Source organism: Prosopis cineraria, unplaced genomic scaffold (assembly GCF_029017545.1).
Source record: "Prosopis cineraria cultivar Desert tree isolate PC_DT_omini unplaced genomic scaffold, ASM2901754v1 PC2, whole genome shotgun sequence".
NCBI classification, from domain to species: Eukaryota; Viridiplantae; Streptophyta; class Magnoliopsida; order Fabales; family Fabaceae; genus Prosopis; species Prosopis cineraria.
Genome location: NW_026555333.1, coordinates 45,448,668 through 45,466,692, shown reverse-complemented (window position 1 = coordinate 45,466,692; position 18,025 = coordinate 45,448,668). Strand labels below are relative to the sequence as shown.

At 32.5% G+C, this 18,025-nt stretch overlaps 1 protein-coding gene across 1 annotated transcript; it reads left to right on the top strand.

The window, feature by feature from the left end:
• The first annotated feature begins 2,394 nt into the window (after positions 1-2,394).
• On the top strand, positions 2,395-5,737 carry LOC129302159 (uncharacterized). Its single transcript, XM_054940839.1, has 5 exons — positions 2,395-2,532; positions 2,623-2,759; positions 3,028-3,097; positions 4,462-4,525; positions 5,503-5,737. Exons 2-5 carry the CDS (start codon positions 2,730-2,732, stop codon positions 5,708-5,710), a joined length of 372 nt encoding a protein of 123 aa, XP_054796814.1. The 5' UTR covers positions 2,395-2,532; positions 2,623-2,729; the 3' UTR covers positions 5,711-5,737.
• The last annotated feature ends 12,288 nt before the right edge of the window (positions 5,738-18,025 follow it).

Here is an 18,025-nt window from a genome sequence, read left to right as displayed (position 1 = left end):
TATAATTATAAACGGTTAATCAAGTTTTAACGGTTTAAAATTATTTCTTTATGTTTAATATATACTATGATAATTTTTTTTATGAAATAATTAAATCTAACCCATTATTTTTTTATAAATGGGCAGAGATGAGATGAGGAGAGGAATGATAAAAAAATGAAGATGGGAGAGGATATGCTCCATAAAATTAGCAACTAAGTTAGCTTATCTTCTGGTAAACAAGAAGTCAATAAAGACGAAGATCTCAAAATTTTACAACATCTCAAATTTTGGACGAGATGGAGGAGGTTATGGTTGGGAGAATTGTTTTTGAGTTTTTGAAAGAAAATATAATTGAGATACTTATTAAATAAATAAATTTAGTCACTCACCCAATTCAATTATATTTATTCTTAATCAGATCTCACTTCCACAGAATAAATCTTTTGATATCATTTTGCAACTTTGATGGGTTACCCTAAAAGCTTGACATTTTACTATTTATCGGTTAACTGTACATCAACTACATGACTGATATATGAGAAATATTCTTCTTGATTTCTTTCATAAGTTACTTTCATCGAAATTAAAATAATTTTAAAATTTATTAAAGGAAAATAGCATTCAAAGACTATTGTATAAAATTTATATCCCATAAGAACCAAATAATTGGTTTGTACGTGTTAATCATTCACTGAAAAGTATTTTGTTTGATTTTGACAACAACCTATTCTAATTGACAATAATATATTGAAAACATTTAACAAGTAAAATAAGTGAAGTTTTGAAGCCCTCAATTTATAATTGTCTATGTTAGATAAACAAGTAATATTCGTAAAATAACAGTTCCGTTAACAACACACAAAAATGAAAGTGATTTTGTGCTTGATTTACTACTTATAATTTTTTTGCTATATATATATATATATATATTGAAGGGCTTGGTAGGCCATCAAACTTTTGAGATGGCCAAGGATTATGGGATTTAACCCATCTTTGGCCACCTAAATACCTCAGTTCTGAAATAAAATGTCACCGGAGTTTCAGTGACCGGCCGTTGATAGCAGGGGCTTTGGCAACCTCATCGTTGGTGGTGGTTCAACAGCTAACACCAACGCCGATGGGTGTTTCTTTGTTTTTTTTTGTTTTTTAACTATGAGAGACATTTTGATTTTTTTTATGACATTAATATGTCAGAAGGATTAGATGACTACAATGCTATTATCAAATTATTTGATTCTATGGAATATAAATTTTACACAATGGTCCTTGGATGCTATTTTTCATTTATTAATTCTATTTAAAAATTTAACAAATTATGAATTTCATCCCTATTAATATATACATGTTTTAAATAATGTATTTTTTCTCATATTTAATGATAAGTAAAAAAGAAAAATTGTGATAAAAATTTAATAAATTGATTTATAAATAAGTTTAAAAAAAAAATCTTATCTCCCTGTGTTAATACCGGATGGAGTATATATATTGAGATGAGATGATATCAACAGTTTGATTCTTACAAACGGGTTTCTTAAGGGTTTGTTTTTGAGGGGAGGAGAGGGGAGGTGACGGGAGAGGAGGGAGGGAAGGGAAGGGAAGGGAAGGGGGGGAGGGGGAAGGGAGGGAGGGAACTCCCCCCAATTTGGAGGGGAGGCTTTGGAGGGGAGGGGAGGGAAAATTTTAAAAATTTCCCTCCCCTCCTCCTAACCAAATGAGGGGAGGGGAGGGGAGGGGCTCCCCTCCCCCCCAACCAAACAGGGCCTGGCCTACTTTTATTTGTAAACCAATCGGTTTAAATTCTGGTTCTTGACTAGAATTGACCATAATATTGCATGCTTCTTTCGTTGGCTTCCTCAGACTCTGATCGCTCCTCCCAGATTCTATGCCCTCCAGCAAATTCTACTATGCAAGTATAACGCTTCGTCTTCCTTCCACTCTATCCACAGTTTCTAGTCTCTTCTTTCATCATCGATCCTTCTTGAATGCATTCACCATTTATAGCATTTAGATAAAAGAAAAATAGCTTCGTGACATTATTTCTCATTTCGATTGCTGGAAACTGCTCTTTTCGAGACTTGTACGGAGATCTCTTGGTTCCCCGCCAATTTCTTGGTTCGTACCGGAGATTTAGGCCAGAAAATTAGGGTACATTAATTGCATGCGATTTTTTTTTTTAACACGGGTATTTATATTTGTATTTTGTACGGACGCTTAGTTCCAAATTGAAAATAATGGAGTTGGCTCTGAATGCTATTGAACTAAGTTACTTGATAAGGCCACATCTACGCTACGTATAAATAGTTTTTTTTTTTGGCAGTTAATGTTATTTGATCACTATTGATCAGTGCAAGTGTGACAAGAGGTCAGAGGACATCAAGCAAAATTCTTGGGGGGAAGATGGCATCATCACTGGTTGATCTTTGTGTTGAGAAATGGTTCAATAATGTATGGCTTCTAGGAGATGTTTGTGGAATTGACGAGTATCTTCTCGGCCAAATGTTGCCGCTCTGCTCTGTGGACCAGTTAAAGCATGTGGAAGTGTCTACTAAAGTAAGATGAACTTATTAAATAAAATGTGAGAAGTCTAGTTATGATTGGGAACAGTAAGACTGAATTTTTTATTTCAATATGATTTTGCAGGGAAGGAATTTGAGTCCGATAACAAATAAATTGTGGAAGGCATTTTATGAAAAGCACTTTGGTAACACCAATGAAGATGAAGTGATCGAGAATTTGGAAGAATTCAAATGCCGTTCAAATGGAAGCCGTTGCATGAGGTAATTTTTTCTCTCTAAATCTCCCATAAAATCATGACATTGTTAAAAATATTTTTGAAGAAAAAAAATGTGTGCTGAGTTGTGAACAAAATTTAATTTGTATGTTTTTAGTTTTTTTTTATTGTTGTAAATTTAGTTTTCCCTTTTCTGATACAAATACATCCCCGTATACATTGCAAATAGTTTGGTAGTTGAAAGGGTGGGTGTTGTTTTTTTGGGAAGAGAATTCTGTTTGATAGCTATCGTAACTAATGTAACACTCTTGCAGTATAAAGTGGAGGAGACTAAAGCTGTGGAGCGAATGAGGCGACTAGTTCTCGAGCAGTATGAATATGATTGTATGTTATTTACTACTCTACACGTTAATCTAATTACTTTTTACAGAGCTCCTCATTGTTACTTTGGCAGCATGCAATACTTTACAAAATTAGTTAATTGGTATTATACTTATTCATGAGGATTTTTTAGGAATTTAAAGTAGTTGGACTCATACACTTTTTAAATGTGAAGAAACTAAGTGCGTGTTTTGGTTTTCACTTTACATCTGGCAAAAGTCCATTTGAGAGATCCAAATATTTGTTGGATTTGACAAAAGCATGTCCCATATATGATTTAAATGTACTTTGAACAAGCCTTTAGATTCAATGGTATCCCTAGAAGTTGAGAATAAGTGGGAAATACTTGGAGGCCTTTTCCCTCAATCTTATGTTAGTAGATCTCAGAATGATAAGGAATTGCTCGGTCTATGCCATGATAGGAAACTGGCATAGCTTATTTTAGGTGATCAGCTAGATCCATGGGTTATGGAAGGTCAGATTTTCAACTGCTTTAGAACTTATCAGGGATATTTTCATCAGTGATCCGAGAAGCGATAGTTTTCAAGAGTTCTGTTTGTGTCCAAGCTGTTAATGTGGCATAACCTTGGAAGACTTAAAGATGAAGATAGAGATATGGTGAATGGGGAGGCTTGCTCACGTTTCTCACATGTTGGAGAAGATCAAGCGCAAGTTAAATTCTTAGAAGTAACGACAAAATATTTTTAAGACTACCAAATATAATATGCTCCAAGATTTTCAATAATATTAATTCCTAATCCTTTGGAAATTCAACTTTCATGGGATTTCTCAACAACTATTATAACTATCTATTGGACAGTGCTATTCAATAGTTGACTTTTCTTTTTTGTTTAGTTTGAGAATCTTGGGTGTACTAACCTAGCAAGTCTTTCCTTGTTTTCTTTTCTTTTCTTTTCTTTTCTTTTTAAATTACTTAAAAGGCTTTGGCAGGTTAAGGATGGTTAAGTTTTATCGCAATATGCAAATTATTCTTTGGTCCCTGTGAGTGAAGCAGGATGGGTGGTTTTTAGAGGGGAAAATCTGTCTTTAGACATGCCATGCTATAGATTTTTATGGGGTTTTAAGAGTACTTTTTTTTTTTGTCAACTATCTTTGGTTCGATTCCTTTTCCTTTAACTGATTTGTTGAGGACAGATATTGTATCATCATATACCAATTCTTGGCTGGTTATGTGTTTGACTGTTTTCATGGTTGAAATAATTGCCGTGAATTGCTATTTCTTAACGTGCACCCTCTCCCAACCTCTAGTTCCCCGTTCAATTGGACATTGGTTGTGTGTCCTTAAGATTTAATTTCACCAGTCTGCAGTTCTTACTGATCATTTTATTACTGAGAATCTGTTGCAGATCGTGGTGCTGAATATAATGGATTCAATCCAAAGGCCAAGGAAGAGGTAGACTCTCTAAACAGGTACATTTCTCTCTTTCCTTTGTTCTTTATTTACTTCTTGCTTCTTTTCATTTTGTTCTTGACCTAAGGCTTCCCAGCATGTTTAGTCAAGTCCAACCAAAATCGGCAGCTAGATAGGAAAATGAATTCTAAATGCAAAACGCCAACTTGGTGGGGCTCAGGCACCGACGAAATGGCTAGTTGGAGCATATATTTACTGGAGAATGACACTTAAGTCTAAAGGATGGAATTAATGACAGTTGGGTCCTTAATAAAATTTTCTAAAAATAAATTACAAAAATTGATTTAAATAATTGTAATTGAAGAGTTCTAATTGTAGATGAAACATTTGAGTTCCAAATGTAACTTTTAATTTATAATTAGAATTTTTGTTTATAATTGTTTGAATCAATATTTATAACTTATTTTAAAAAAAATTTGTCAGGATCTAACTGTGATCAATTCTCCCAAGTCCTTCTCTCTATATTTATCATGTAGACTTATAGGTTTAATATGAGGCCTCAAGGTGAAAGAAGTAAAAGCCTGCAGCCTTTGGAATCACAGCAGTGACAAAACTGGGAGAGAAAACATTCCAATTCCATTATATTTATCAAGGGAAATAGAGTAACGGTTTCTTTGATAGAAATCGCAAGAAATATTGTTCTGGAATCAAAATCCACTTCTAATTTTTCATCGTGAAGCTTGCATGCCCTAGTTGATTTTGACTTCACGTATTTTAAACTCAAGTTCTTGGGTTAAAAAAAAAAATTGCAGTGGTGAACGACTCTGTTTGGAATTCATCAAACATGGTAAAATTCTAATGAATTTTAAAATCAAATTTATGTATGCAATTATACATAGCTGCTTTCTTGTTTTAATGGCCAATGGCAGTTCTACCTTTCTGGCCAGTATAAATAATGTGTTCTATGATTTCTTCTTGACGCTTATATGCTCTACTGGATTTTGGCTTCAAGTATTTTAATTTTTTTTTTTTACAGTGAAGAAGAAGAAGAAGAAGAAGAAGAAGAAGATGATGATGATGATGATGATGATGATTATGATGATCACGACGATGACGACTATTATGATTATGATCATGATTATGGTTATTATTATTATGATGATGAGGAAGGGGAGGAGGAGACTTATCTTGAAGTAGGAGAGAAATTGGAAGAAGTTTTTGTTGAAGAGGTAGAGGAAGTGTAAGGGGAAGAACAGACTCAGATTGGAGAGGGAGAAGATGATGGGGATGAGAGTGACGCAGGGCAAGAAGATGGTTGTGGTGATGACTGTGATGATGATACTTGTGGTAACGATTATTATGATGATGGTTATGGTGATGACTGTGGCTACGATGATAGTTATGGCGATGACTATAGTTACGATGATGATTATGGTTGTGATTATGATTGTGATTGTGATGAATATTAGCCTCTTGTAATAAACATTTTGGATAGACCTAAAGCTTTCTTGTTAGGTGTTTTTTACTCTCTTATTTTAACTTGGATGCTATGGTAAGAACGCACCTTTTGAATCACCTGTTGAAGTGCCTGTTGAAGTGCCTGTTTGGATTAAGAAAATAATCAATTTTTTCAGTTAACAAATTGATTAATAAAAAAAGAAACACCCAAACATCAAATTTTTCAGTTAATCGATTGTTGGGGCAAAGTCGATTTTTCTCCTAAGCTGTATTTGTGAGCTTCTGTGAAAAAGTTGATCAAAAAGTATTGAAAAAAATTACACAAAAAGGTCCAAAAAAAATTATAAAAAAGATACAAAATTTAATAAAAATAAAACTAAACTTTCTTTTTTTCTTAATAAAATTTGAACTTTGTATCTTCAAAAAAAGTTGCTAGCATAAATTTTTGTCAACCACCGCATTCCACTTAGCACTTACTATAAAACTAATTCAAATAAAATATTAATTAGTAGAGAAAATTAATTTAATTTAATTTAAAATTTAAAGTTATTACAAAAATTGTTGCAAACATTTAGAAAAAGAAAAATTTTGCATCATTTGTTACATTGCTATATTTTTTATGTTGCCAAAATTTTAAGACGGTGCTTAACATCTTTATCAAATATGGCTCATATCCATGATGTCATTAGAAATTAACTTGTATATTATCATTTTCATTAGTTATTGTAAAATTAATGTTTGATATTTAAGAATTAAATCTTTGTCTTTATTAAATTTATTTGAACTAAGATATATTGAGTTATTTATTTACATAAATTAAATTATTAATATTAATATAATTTAAATTTTTATAATTAATCATATTTATAATTTAAATAATATATTTTACTTCTTAAATAAAATTTAATAATATTAGATACAAATATATTAATAATTTAATTTTAAAAAGTAATGTCCTTTATAGTAATTTATATAATTAAAATTGATTCTGACTAAATTATCCAAATGTCTTTAATTCTACTAAAATTAATTTTAGAAATAATATCCAAACAGATTGCATTATAACATAATTAATTATGATTAAAACCAATCATATTAATTAATTATTTTTATAATAAATTATACCCAACTGAAATTTAAACGGGCTTGAATTATTATTTTAAATTCGTGTAACACATAAAAAATAACGCTTAATATTATCATTTTGATTAAAAAATAATGAATGGAAATGGAAATACTTCAAAGCATCCAAGTATTTAGGGTTAAATTATACCTATTGATTTTTTTCCGGAATATCCAATATCCTTAAGTGAAGGGCAGTGCAAGAGTACCCATAATGTTGATGAAGTAGGTGCAAAAATATTCAAACTGTTAAATTTGGCAAACGTTGGCTAACATTAACTCTTTTTAAAAAAGAAGTAAATGTAAGGTGCAAAAATACTCAAACTTTTTATTTAGGAGTTTTTGTTATCCTTAAATTGACAATGACACATGAGTACCCATTAATTTTATAAAAGAGGTCATATAGCCAAGCTTAACCTTAACAAATCAAGTTTGTTTGAGCTGGCTTGAATACCCGAATTGTAAAATATTATTTTCTTTTATTTTTTTTAGTCAATTTCAATTTTTATCTTAAAAATTAATATTTTTCAATATTTATTAAAGATGAGATTTTATTAAAGATAAATTAAACGATGCAGAAAGGGAGAATTACGTTAAAGTCCTATACAAAAAAAATTAATTATTACAAGGTCTATTAACAATTAAACTAAAGTTATTGTGTTGTCAATAGACTTAGTTCAGTTGTTAATAATAAACCTCATGTCAATTAATTTTCTTGTATGAAACCTGTATATAATTCTCCCCCGTTGAAATTTTCGAGATCATGTGACTTGCATCACTACACCAGCTATGCAAGACATGTGGAATGGCAAATCTTCTTCTACCTTCTCACCTATGAGTGGCATGAGACCCATCATCACCATTTATTTTTGTGCTATGGAGAGTCTTTCTCAAGCCATTATGGTAAAGGTTAAAAATTGGAATGTAATTAAGGGTGTTTTTCTCTCACACACTTATTTTTTTACAAAAAACCTAATTCTTTTTGGTGATAGTTCTAACTCTCAAATAGTCAAATTGAAGTTATTCAGCATGTTATGCATTAGTTTTGTAGATCCTTATTAGGAAAAATTGTGAGTCAATCTAAAACTCATTTATTTTTCCAAGAATTAATGTTAATATTGCATGCAATGTTTTTTTATAGTAAATGAGGTTTTCATTAGCATACAAATTCTCTTGATAGATATCTCAGTGTATCTTTAATCAACATGAGAAAAACCGCCAAAACTTATAACTATATCTTAGAGAGGCTGCACCAAAAGCTAGCAAGATGAAAAAGTTAGTCTCTTACTTTTGCTGGACTTACCACACTTGCAAAATTTGTCCTCACAACTATCCCTTATTACACTATATATGCAAAATAACACGCTTTTCCTTCTTACTGTAATGTAATTGAAAATCTTGTTAGGAAGTTTATATGGGGATACTTGGATGATCATTTGGTGCTAGCTTGATTAAATGGAAAGACCTCTATCAACCATTGATAAACGGGGGATGTGGCCTCACTAACCTTAAAGCTCTAAACAAAGCCTTCTTCTCTAAGCTAGCATGCAAAATATGTAGTTTCAAAGCCTAACCTTCTTTGAGTACGTGTTCTAAGAGGAAAATACAATCTTCAGGATATATAGCTTCTCTTCTCAACATCAATATGTAGGATTAATTCCTCTTACCTATATAAAGAGAATCACTTTGCTGAATAATATTTTTATTGAACCCATTGGGTTTTTGGAACTGAATAACGCACACGAAGAAAAGAAGGGCACACTATATATAAGGCCCAGAATAAAGGAACACGCCTAAAAACTAAACCAAAATAAAATAAAATTCAAAGACATTAATCTGGGAGCATTTAAACATATTAATCAATATTTTCTACACTCCCTCTCAAGTTAAAACCAAAAATATTTATAGTTCCTAACTTGGTCAACATTCTCTCATGACCTAATCTACTTAAAGCTTTAGTAAAGATATCTGCTTGTTGATTTGAAGAACACACATGTTGTAACTTAATCAACCCTTCTTGAATCTTCTCACGAACAAAATGACAATCAATTTCAATATGTTTTGTTTGTTCATGAAACACCGAATGCGAAGCAATTTGAATTGCTGCCTTACTGTCATAATGTATCAAAATGGGAAGAGGATTCTCAACCTTCAAGTCTTTCAACAAACTAATCAGCCAGATAATTTCTACTACAGTACTTCCTAAGGCTCTATATTCTGCTTCTGTTGAAGAACGTGAGACTATTTTCTATTTCTTTGATTTTCAGACAATGGGTACTCCTCCCATTTTGATGACATATCCTGTTACAGACCTTTAAGTGTCTGCACATACTCCCCAGTTGAAATATATCCTTCAAGAATTGTTCCTCCATCAAAGGCAAAGAAAATGCCTCGACTAGGATCTTTCTTCAAGTATTTAATTGCATTCATAGCTGTTTTCATATGTGACTTTCTAGGATTACTCATATATTGACTTAACACCTGCATAATAAAACTCAAATCTAGACGAGTCATAGTCAGATACAACATTTTACCAATTAATCGTTTATATCTAGTTGCGACGAATAGAGGAGGATCTTTCATCCCCTTTCTAGGTTCATCATACAACTTTAAACTTTGAGCCATAGGAACATTCCTTGGCCTGGCAGCACTTAACCCAGTACTTGTGATTAGATATAAAGCATACTTTCTCTAATTTAAGATAACCCCCTTTTGTGATTTTGCTATTTCCAAACCTAGGAAATATTTCAAAAGGCCTAGATCTTTCATTTTAAAGTTACTATGAAGATAATCTTTTGTTTCTTTAATAAAGGAATTAGAATTTTCAGTAACAAGTAAATCATCTACACAGGCGAAAATTAAAACTAAATCCTTACCCTTTTGTTTAGAAAATAAGGAATAGTCATGTTTACTCTGTGTAAAACCTCTAGCAACTAAAGACTCAGATAATTTTAAATTCCACTGCCTTGATACTTGTTTTAGTCCATATAAAGACTTGACAAGTTTACATATCTTCTTTTCTCCATCTTTAGCAAAACCCTGAGGTATTTTCATTAAAAACTTCTTCAGTCAAGTCCCCTTGTAAAAATGCATTTTCCACATCTATTTGGCACATGCTCCATTTATTTTTAACAGCTAAAGACAAAACAATCCTAATAATGGTCATCTTCACAATAGGGGAAAAAGTGTCAAAGTAATCCACTCCTTCTATTTGAATATACCTTTTTGCAACCAACTTAGCCTTCACTTTATTTAATGTTCCATTAGCATTATATTTTTTCTTAAAAATCCATTGACACCTTATAGCTTTCTTATCAGTAGGAAGGTCAACTATCTCCCAAGTTTTATTTCTTTTTAAGGCATCTATTTCATTTTTCATTGCCTCCACCCACCTACTATCTATGGCTACCTTTTCAAAAGTATTTGGTTCCATGATCTCATTAGTGCATATTAGAAAATCCTTATAAGAAGATGACATGTTAAAGAAACAAACACTATGATGAATAGGATACAGAATTTTCTTTTTATTCTTGGATTTAACATTGTTTAAATGTACTAGTTTAGTGCAATCATAATCTTTAAGTCAAGTTAGGGTTTTTCTATTCTTAATAGGTCGTGATGATTGAGATTCGATATGAGGATGTAAATCAGAATCATTTTGAGTCACATAATCATTGCTACTATCAGTTGGTAAACCAAGATTAAGATGATTGTGCTTATCATGATTAGAATCTAAAGAAGAATTATCTAAAGCAATATCAGAATGATTGGGAACAAAATCAACAACTTGATAATTATCAAATGAAGTGTCAAATAGAAAAGGATCAACAACTTTATTTAAAGAATCTCCCCCTAGGCTTGAATTAAAGAAGGTATGCCTTTTGATTATTAGGATATCCTAAAAAAATGTAAGGTTCAGACTTAGGATGAAACTTATCTGGTTCATTTAAAATTTTAGCATAAGCTAGGTATAACATCCGAGAAAATTTAATCATGATTTATTAACCTAATGAGGGCAATTAGTGAGCTAATGAGGTGTGGCTAGAGGAGCTTAACTTGGTAAAATTGTTGTGATTTTAGCCCTAGAAGTGGGTCCGAATTGATGGCAGGTCACCCGAGCAAGGAAAGAAGAAGAAAAAGTGAAGATTTGTCCTCTGTGCCACATGCTGCAGTGTGTGGTCAGTCTGCCATGGCACACAAAAATAAATTTGAATGTAACGGGATCCTCTGTGCCATACGCCATGGCGAAGGGCAGTATGCACCATGGCGTATAGCCAAAAATCAAATATATCTGATTCGTATCTATGTGAGGAAATAGAAGAGAGGAAAGGAAGAAAACGAAGAGCTCTACTTTTTCTCTGCTAGGGCACATTGTGGGATCACATTGAGGCTAGATTGAAGCTTCCAAACACCTAAGGTAAGTTTATCATGCCTTCTTCTTCCTTTCTCTCCCTCATTTATAAAGAGTTATGGTAGGGTTTGAGTTGAGAGATGAAATTTTAGTCTATAGGATTATGGGTTCAACTTCATTGGTTAGAATGAGTATAATGGGAGTTGTTTAAGGTATTGAAATACCACATTGATGATTTTAAAAGTGGTTGGTCCATGGGAGCATTTAATATCCAAAAATTGATATAAATATGGTAATTGAGAGAGGTTTATATGCATTAATAATGATTTAAGGTTTTATTAGTGATAATGTACATTAATGGAATCTAATGAGCCCAATGGATATGAATGGGTAGTGATTATGAGTTGATAAAGTAAAGTATGTGGAATTATGTGTTAATAAATTTTCAAGATTTTAACAATGATGATATTCTTGTGGTATGGATATAGTAAGGTTCATTTTTAGCACCATTCAAGCTTAAAAGAAGCTTGGGAAGTTGGTATAATAAGGGGTAAACTTTTAACCTCTCAAAGATTTGAAGTAATCGGGGAAAACTTAATCTTTAAAGTTGAATGTTTATTATGTTTGTGAAATGTGATTTATGATTTAAATCAATGATGCATATTGGCAATGTGTTTGACTTGCAAAATGGTTTTGGAAAGATAACCTTGATTATACCACCCTTTATGTTTTACGAAATTGATTGTGATTTATTATGGGGGAAAATTGTGATGTATTATGTGTTGAGTTTGTGGAGTATTTGAGTTTATGAGTTCATATACTATGAATTAATTGTTAAAATGCATATTATGTGAGAAATGTGCATAGCATAATTATTGGCGGGAGTTCGCCTAAGAAAAGCAGTAGATTGGTTAAAATTCACGTGGTATTGACAGTGACCGTTTGGAATCGAGAACTACCCTTGGCATCGACTATTGGAATCAGGAGATAGCTCTTCTCCCATGGCTGATTTGGGACTATCCTACTTGTTCTACGAGAGATTTGAACCTAACTAGTCTTCATCGGTTCATGAGGAGGTTAGATTAGGGGTACAACATCCCATTATTGTTAGTATTGGGAGAAATCAAATTACATAAGTGGGTGAGTTCACCCTGACCTAGTAGCTCCTCACAAGTAGAAGGCTGAGTTCGTCCGTGAAAGACATAGCCACGTGATAGCCACCGATTTCATGTCAGAAGTAACAGAAGGACATAAGGTTGGCATATGATCATGCATATAAGTCCGGCCATATAGTTGTTACTTTTGTGGTCTAGCATGTGTTGAGGGCGTATGGTTGTTATTTTTGTGACCCCGTGTTATGTTTTGTGAAATAACATGATAAAGTATGTTGTGGTAAGCCCAGTCACATGGTTGTTAGTTTTGTGTACCGTAGCTGAGTGTTTATTTGTGATATCTATGTTTATTTTCTTATTTACATCTATTTACAATTGATATGCAACTGTATAGATTAAGTGAAACTTAGTTATTGAGTACTTGTAGTCACCCCTCAATTCTCAATATTTTCAGGGCCTAGTTCATTGGATCCGAATCAAGGAAAACACACAGAGGCTTAGGATTGTGGAGTAATCCTCTTTATGCTTTTTTTGTTGTTTTCATGTGTATTTGTTAATGAAATTGCCAACTAGGATTATTTGACATGTTTTATGTACTACTTGCATGATTTCATGTATCACTTGTGTATTTTATGCCCTAGGTTAGTGAGTTTTGGTTCTAAACCTGTGGATAGGGCCAAAATACTTTTGCAAGTAGAATCATATGTATTTTGAAAGATTTGAAATGAAATTGATGATTTTGTGTAACATTCCCTCCCCCTAAATGTTTTATGAAAATTAGGGTTGAGTGGTGATTTTATGATATGAGTGTGTTTATTTGTGTGTGGTGCATTGCACGGGTCGACGAGAGTCCATTGAGTGGGGTCGGATTGTTGATGTGAGCTATTGGTATGAGTGTTTGAGTTGGGACACCCATTTGTGAAATTTTGTAAAAAAAAGTGGTCAAAATGGGTTTTGGTGTTCAACTTTTTATGAAAAATGAGTTTGAGTGTGAAACAAGTATCATTAGCTAGAGTTAGAAGAAAGCTCCGTGTAGACACCAAAACTACCTCAATCAGACGTTGGACGGAGATTTGGGACTTGTTGGAAGTTCACTCCATATGCTGTCAAATGACAACACTAATGCTGTTAAATTCATGCAATGCGCCACGGCGCATGGCTCCTCACGCCGTGACGCATGGCACAGAGAAGATAAGTCGTGGCGCACTTGTCATTTTTTGTACAAAATCTATTTTTGAGTTTTAAAACTCATTATTTTATGTCCTAATTAATTTCCAAGCTTTCGCTTTACTTTCAAAACTCTGATTTAAGATTATTAAATGATGTTTGAGATTCGAAATGTTGAATTTAGGATTCTTTTAAAAAAGGGTTGGAGAAATTTTCTTTTTATAAAATTTTATAATTTTGTAATCTTTTGAGGGTTAATCCATTAACTGCCATGATTTACAGTTAAATAGTGGATTAATAAGGGAGACCTTACACTAGGCATCCAAAAATCCTTAAATGACTCAAGTTAGGTTGTTTTTGATAAACTATTTCATATGGAGTTTTGTAATTGATGACCCCAGAGGGTGTTTTGTTTATTAGGTAAATGGCAGCTATAATACTCTCCCCCCAGAACTTAGTTGGAAGATTAGCTTGAAACATAAGGCTCTTAGCAACTTCTAGAACATGCCTATGTTTCCTTTCAACTATCCCATTTTGTTGAGGTGTATAAGGATAAGAGGTCTCATGAATCACTCCATTATTCAAAAAAAAAAGTAGACACATTATTGTTAACAAATTCAATTCCATTATATGTTCATACCTTTTTGATATGAGCAAAAAATTGAGTCTGTACATAGGCAAAGAAAATCTTAATATAATAAAATACTTCATATTTATTAGTTAACAAATATACCCAAGTTGCACGAGATTTGTCATCTATAATAGTTAAGAAATATCTATATCCTTGGTGTGTCAATTCCTTATAAGGACCCTACACATCCATATGAATGAGATCAAAACAGTGAACAATATTATTATTACTATCAGGAAAAGGCAGCCGTGGCTATTCTGCTTATAAGAAAATATCACATTTATCACTATTAATAGGAGACAATTTATATTTCAAAGCATTAAGATGTCTACGGACATAAAATGAGGCATAGCCTAATCTAAGGTGCCAAAGCTCATTACTGGAAATAGAAGTATTACAAATAGGAATGTCAATCTCTTCAATAATGTAAAGTCTAGAATCTATTTTACCAATTGTCCTAGTGCTTCCATTGTAAAGATCCTGTAAGACACATATATCAGGGAAGAAAGCAATGACACAATTAAGTTCTGAAGTAAGACATGAAATGGAAATCAGATTATAATAAATTCTAGGTGCATATAAAACATTGTCTAGGACTATATTATCAAATAATGTGATGGATCCTGTTTGTGTAATAGGAAGTTTTTCTCTATTTGGGATACATATTTTAATAGGAGGGCCAGTATATTAACCATACTTATCTAAAAAATTTAATGAAATAACATGTGCAGTGGCCCCTGAATCCAACAACCATTATGCTTTGTGCACATTTGAAATATGTGCAATTGAATTTGTGGAAGACAAAATATTATCGATCGAACCTAATGACTCTTTTGTGTCATTTGCAGTCACAGCACCAACAGGGACAGATTTGGTATCCTTGCACACCATCTTGAGAATATTGTCATAGTCTTGTTAAGAGAGGAGCTGACGTTCTTGTGATTGAGATGGGACTAAGTTAGCAGGAGGGGTATCTGTGTGGTTGACTTGTCGATCCTGAGTGCTTCTTCCTCTGCCAAAGCCTTGTGGGAATCCCACTAAATGATAGCAATTATCTCGTTTATGGCCTCAGCGGTGAGAATATGTACATTCTTCAAATGAACCTGCTCGTCCTCTGTTGACCCTACCACGTCCTCTAGCTGCCATGGCAGAGCCTTCATTACTCAGGCTATATGAAGGAAGCGTTAAGTTATGCTGCATCTCTTATTGGCAGACCAGCGAATAAGCCTAATTTACTGTTAGGAGAGGGTTCATCAACAAAATTTGACTTCGAACATGTTAGTATGATAAGTTTAGTCCCATAAGAAACTGGAACAACCTTTGTTGTTGGACAATCTTTGCATATTCAAGAGACGAATTGCACTTCCAATTAGGTAAGGGCACAACTGCAGAATACTCTTCCCATAACTCCTTCAATCGTGTAAAATAGCTTGATATCGACATCGATTCTTGTGTGAGGGAGTTGATTAAATGTTGCAGGCTGTATATCTTGGAGCTATCGGTGACATTGTAGTGTTCCTGGAGGTCTTCCCAAACAATATTCGCATTTTTTGAAAAAGTGATGCTAGCTAAAATTTCCTTTGATACAGAATTGATTAACCATGACAGTATGATATTATTGCAACAGTCCCACTATGCACAGAGAGTGAGATCTTGGGCATCTCATGTGTAGGAACCATCAACAATACCGATCTTGTTTCTTGCTCAGAGCACCATCTTTAACTGCTCGACTCCATATCGCATAGTTCGTGGCTCCGATTAAAGGTTGGGTCACCAACATGTCACCTAAGTCTCTAAAGGATGAAGATATGATTTAGATCAAGCAGAGTGGCAATGTTGTGATTGGAGGCATCTTTGGTGCCTTCTTGTTTAGATAACGTCATTTTTCACAAAAATATTCCATAAAGCCAGTGATAAAGATCTGTGTGAAGTTGCTATCTCATGCAGAAGTGTGAGGGTGATTTGTTTTGCAAAAATATTCTAGAAAGGTAGCGATAAAGATCTATGTATAGATGCTCTCGTGCAAAAACGTGAACGCGATGAAGAGACTTGAAAGAGTATTAGGGTTAGTCAAAAGAGATGAAAGATTCAGATATAAAATGAATTGGATAGATTAAAAAAAAATAGGTCGGGTCACGAGCTTTAACTCTGATACCATGAAGAGAATCACTTTGCTGAATAATATTTTTATTGAACCCATTAGGTTTTTGGAACTGAATAACGTACACAATAAAAAGAAAGGCACACTATATATAAGGCCCAAAATAAAGGAACACACCTAAAAACTAAACCAAAATAAAATAAATTCAAAGATATTAATCTGGGAGCATTTAAATAAGGCATTTAAACATATTAATCAATATTTTCTACACTATAGAGAAACAATGCTAATATTTGGTAGGATATACTATATATATGATGCATGTTAAATGGAAACCAAGTGATGATAAAAGCATAAAATTATATCCGTGGAAATGAGCTGCTCATCAAGCCAGTCTTATGAGTTTATTGATGATAATGGGCAATGGAGATAGGACCTTTTCAACGATCTGTTGCCAAAGACAATTCTTCAGAAGAACATTAATGAAGTTTCTATAAATGCCAATGAATCTACCCCATATGTTGTCTTGTTTCTGGAATCTTAATTCTAATGATGAGTTTAGCTTCTCAATCTCTCGGCTGGAATGACATAGATGTCAAATGGAATCATGTCTGGAACTTCCTGCAACACAGCGCCTTAGAGCATTTCTTTGATTAATGATTAATCAAGGAAGATTACTCATAATTCTAAACGTTTTCGTAGAAAGATCATGACATATGATCATCAGCAATGTACACTTTGGAACGAGAGTGCCCCTGATGCAACTGTTTGGAAGAACATGCCAAGTGATATGAATGCTGACTTGTTGATGTTGACTTTGAAGTTGATTGATTGGCATCCCAAAAACTTTACATCTGGATATTTCCTACAACTGGGGTATTTTGTGCCGGAAATTGTGGCAAGTGCTGATAAAATAATTACTGTGGATATTTTTTTTCAGGGAGAATAACAGTTAATAAATTAATGATAATTAGATTTTCAATAAAAAATTTTACAAAATACATTATAAATATCAATTTAAATAATTATAAATAAAATTTTTTATTATAATTTAAAAATTATATTTAATATTTAAATATTTATTTATAATTAATACTCTTGGATTTGTAATAATTTAGATTGATATTTTTAACTTATTTTTTTAAAAAATTTGTTAGAAACTTACTCCCTCCATTAAAAATGTAAGGTATTTTTAACTAAATCTCACTCTCAATAAAATAGTTACCTACTTTCAAACTAACTCTATCTTTTCATATTTATCCTTATTAAATACCATATAATAAATATAAAATCACTATTAATAGGAACAATGATTATACCTCAAAAGACTAAAAATACTTTACACTTTTTAATATCTAACTCCTCAAAAAATGTTTTACATTTTGAATGAAGAGAGTAACTATTATTCTTTCTTTTTTAATGCATGTTAGAGTATGGATTGGCTACTCTTCTTCAACCCTTTACATCATATAGCAAGATTTGAACCACTTAGATTTAGTTTTTTTTTACTGTATATTTTTAAAATAAATATTTATAATAATTATAATTTTTTAATAATTTTGTTCACCATCAATTTGTACAGTATATATTTAATGTCAATAATTCAAATTTAATATC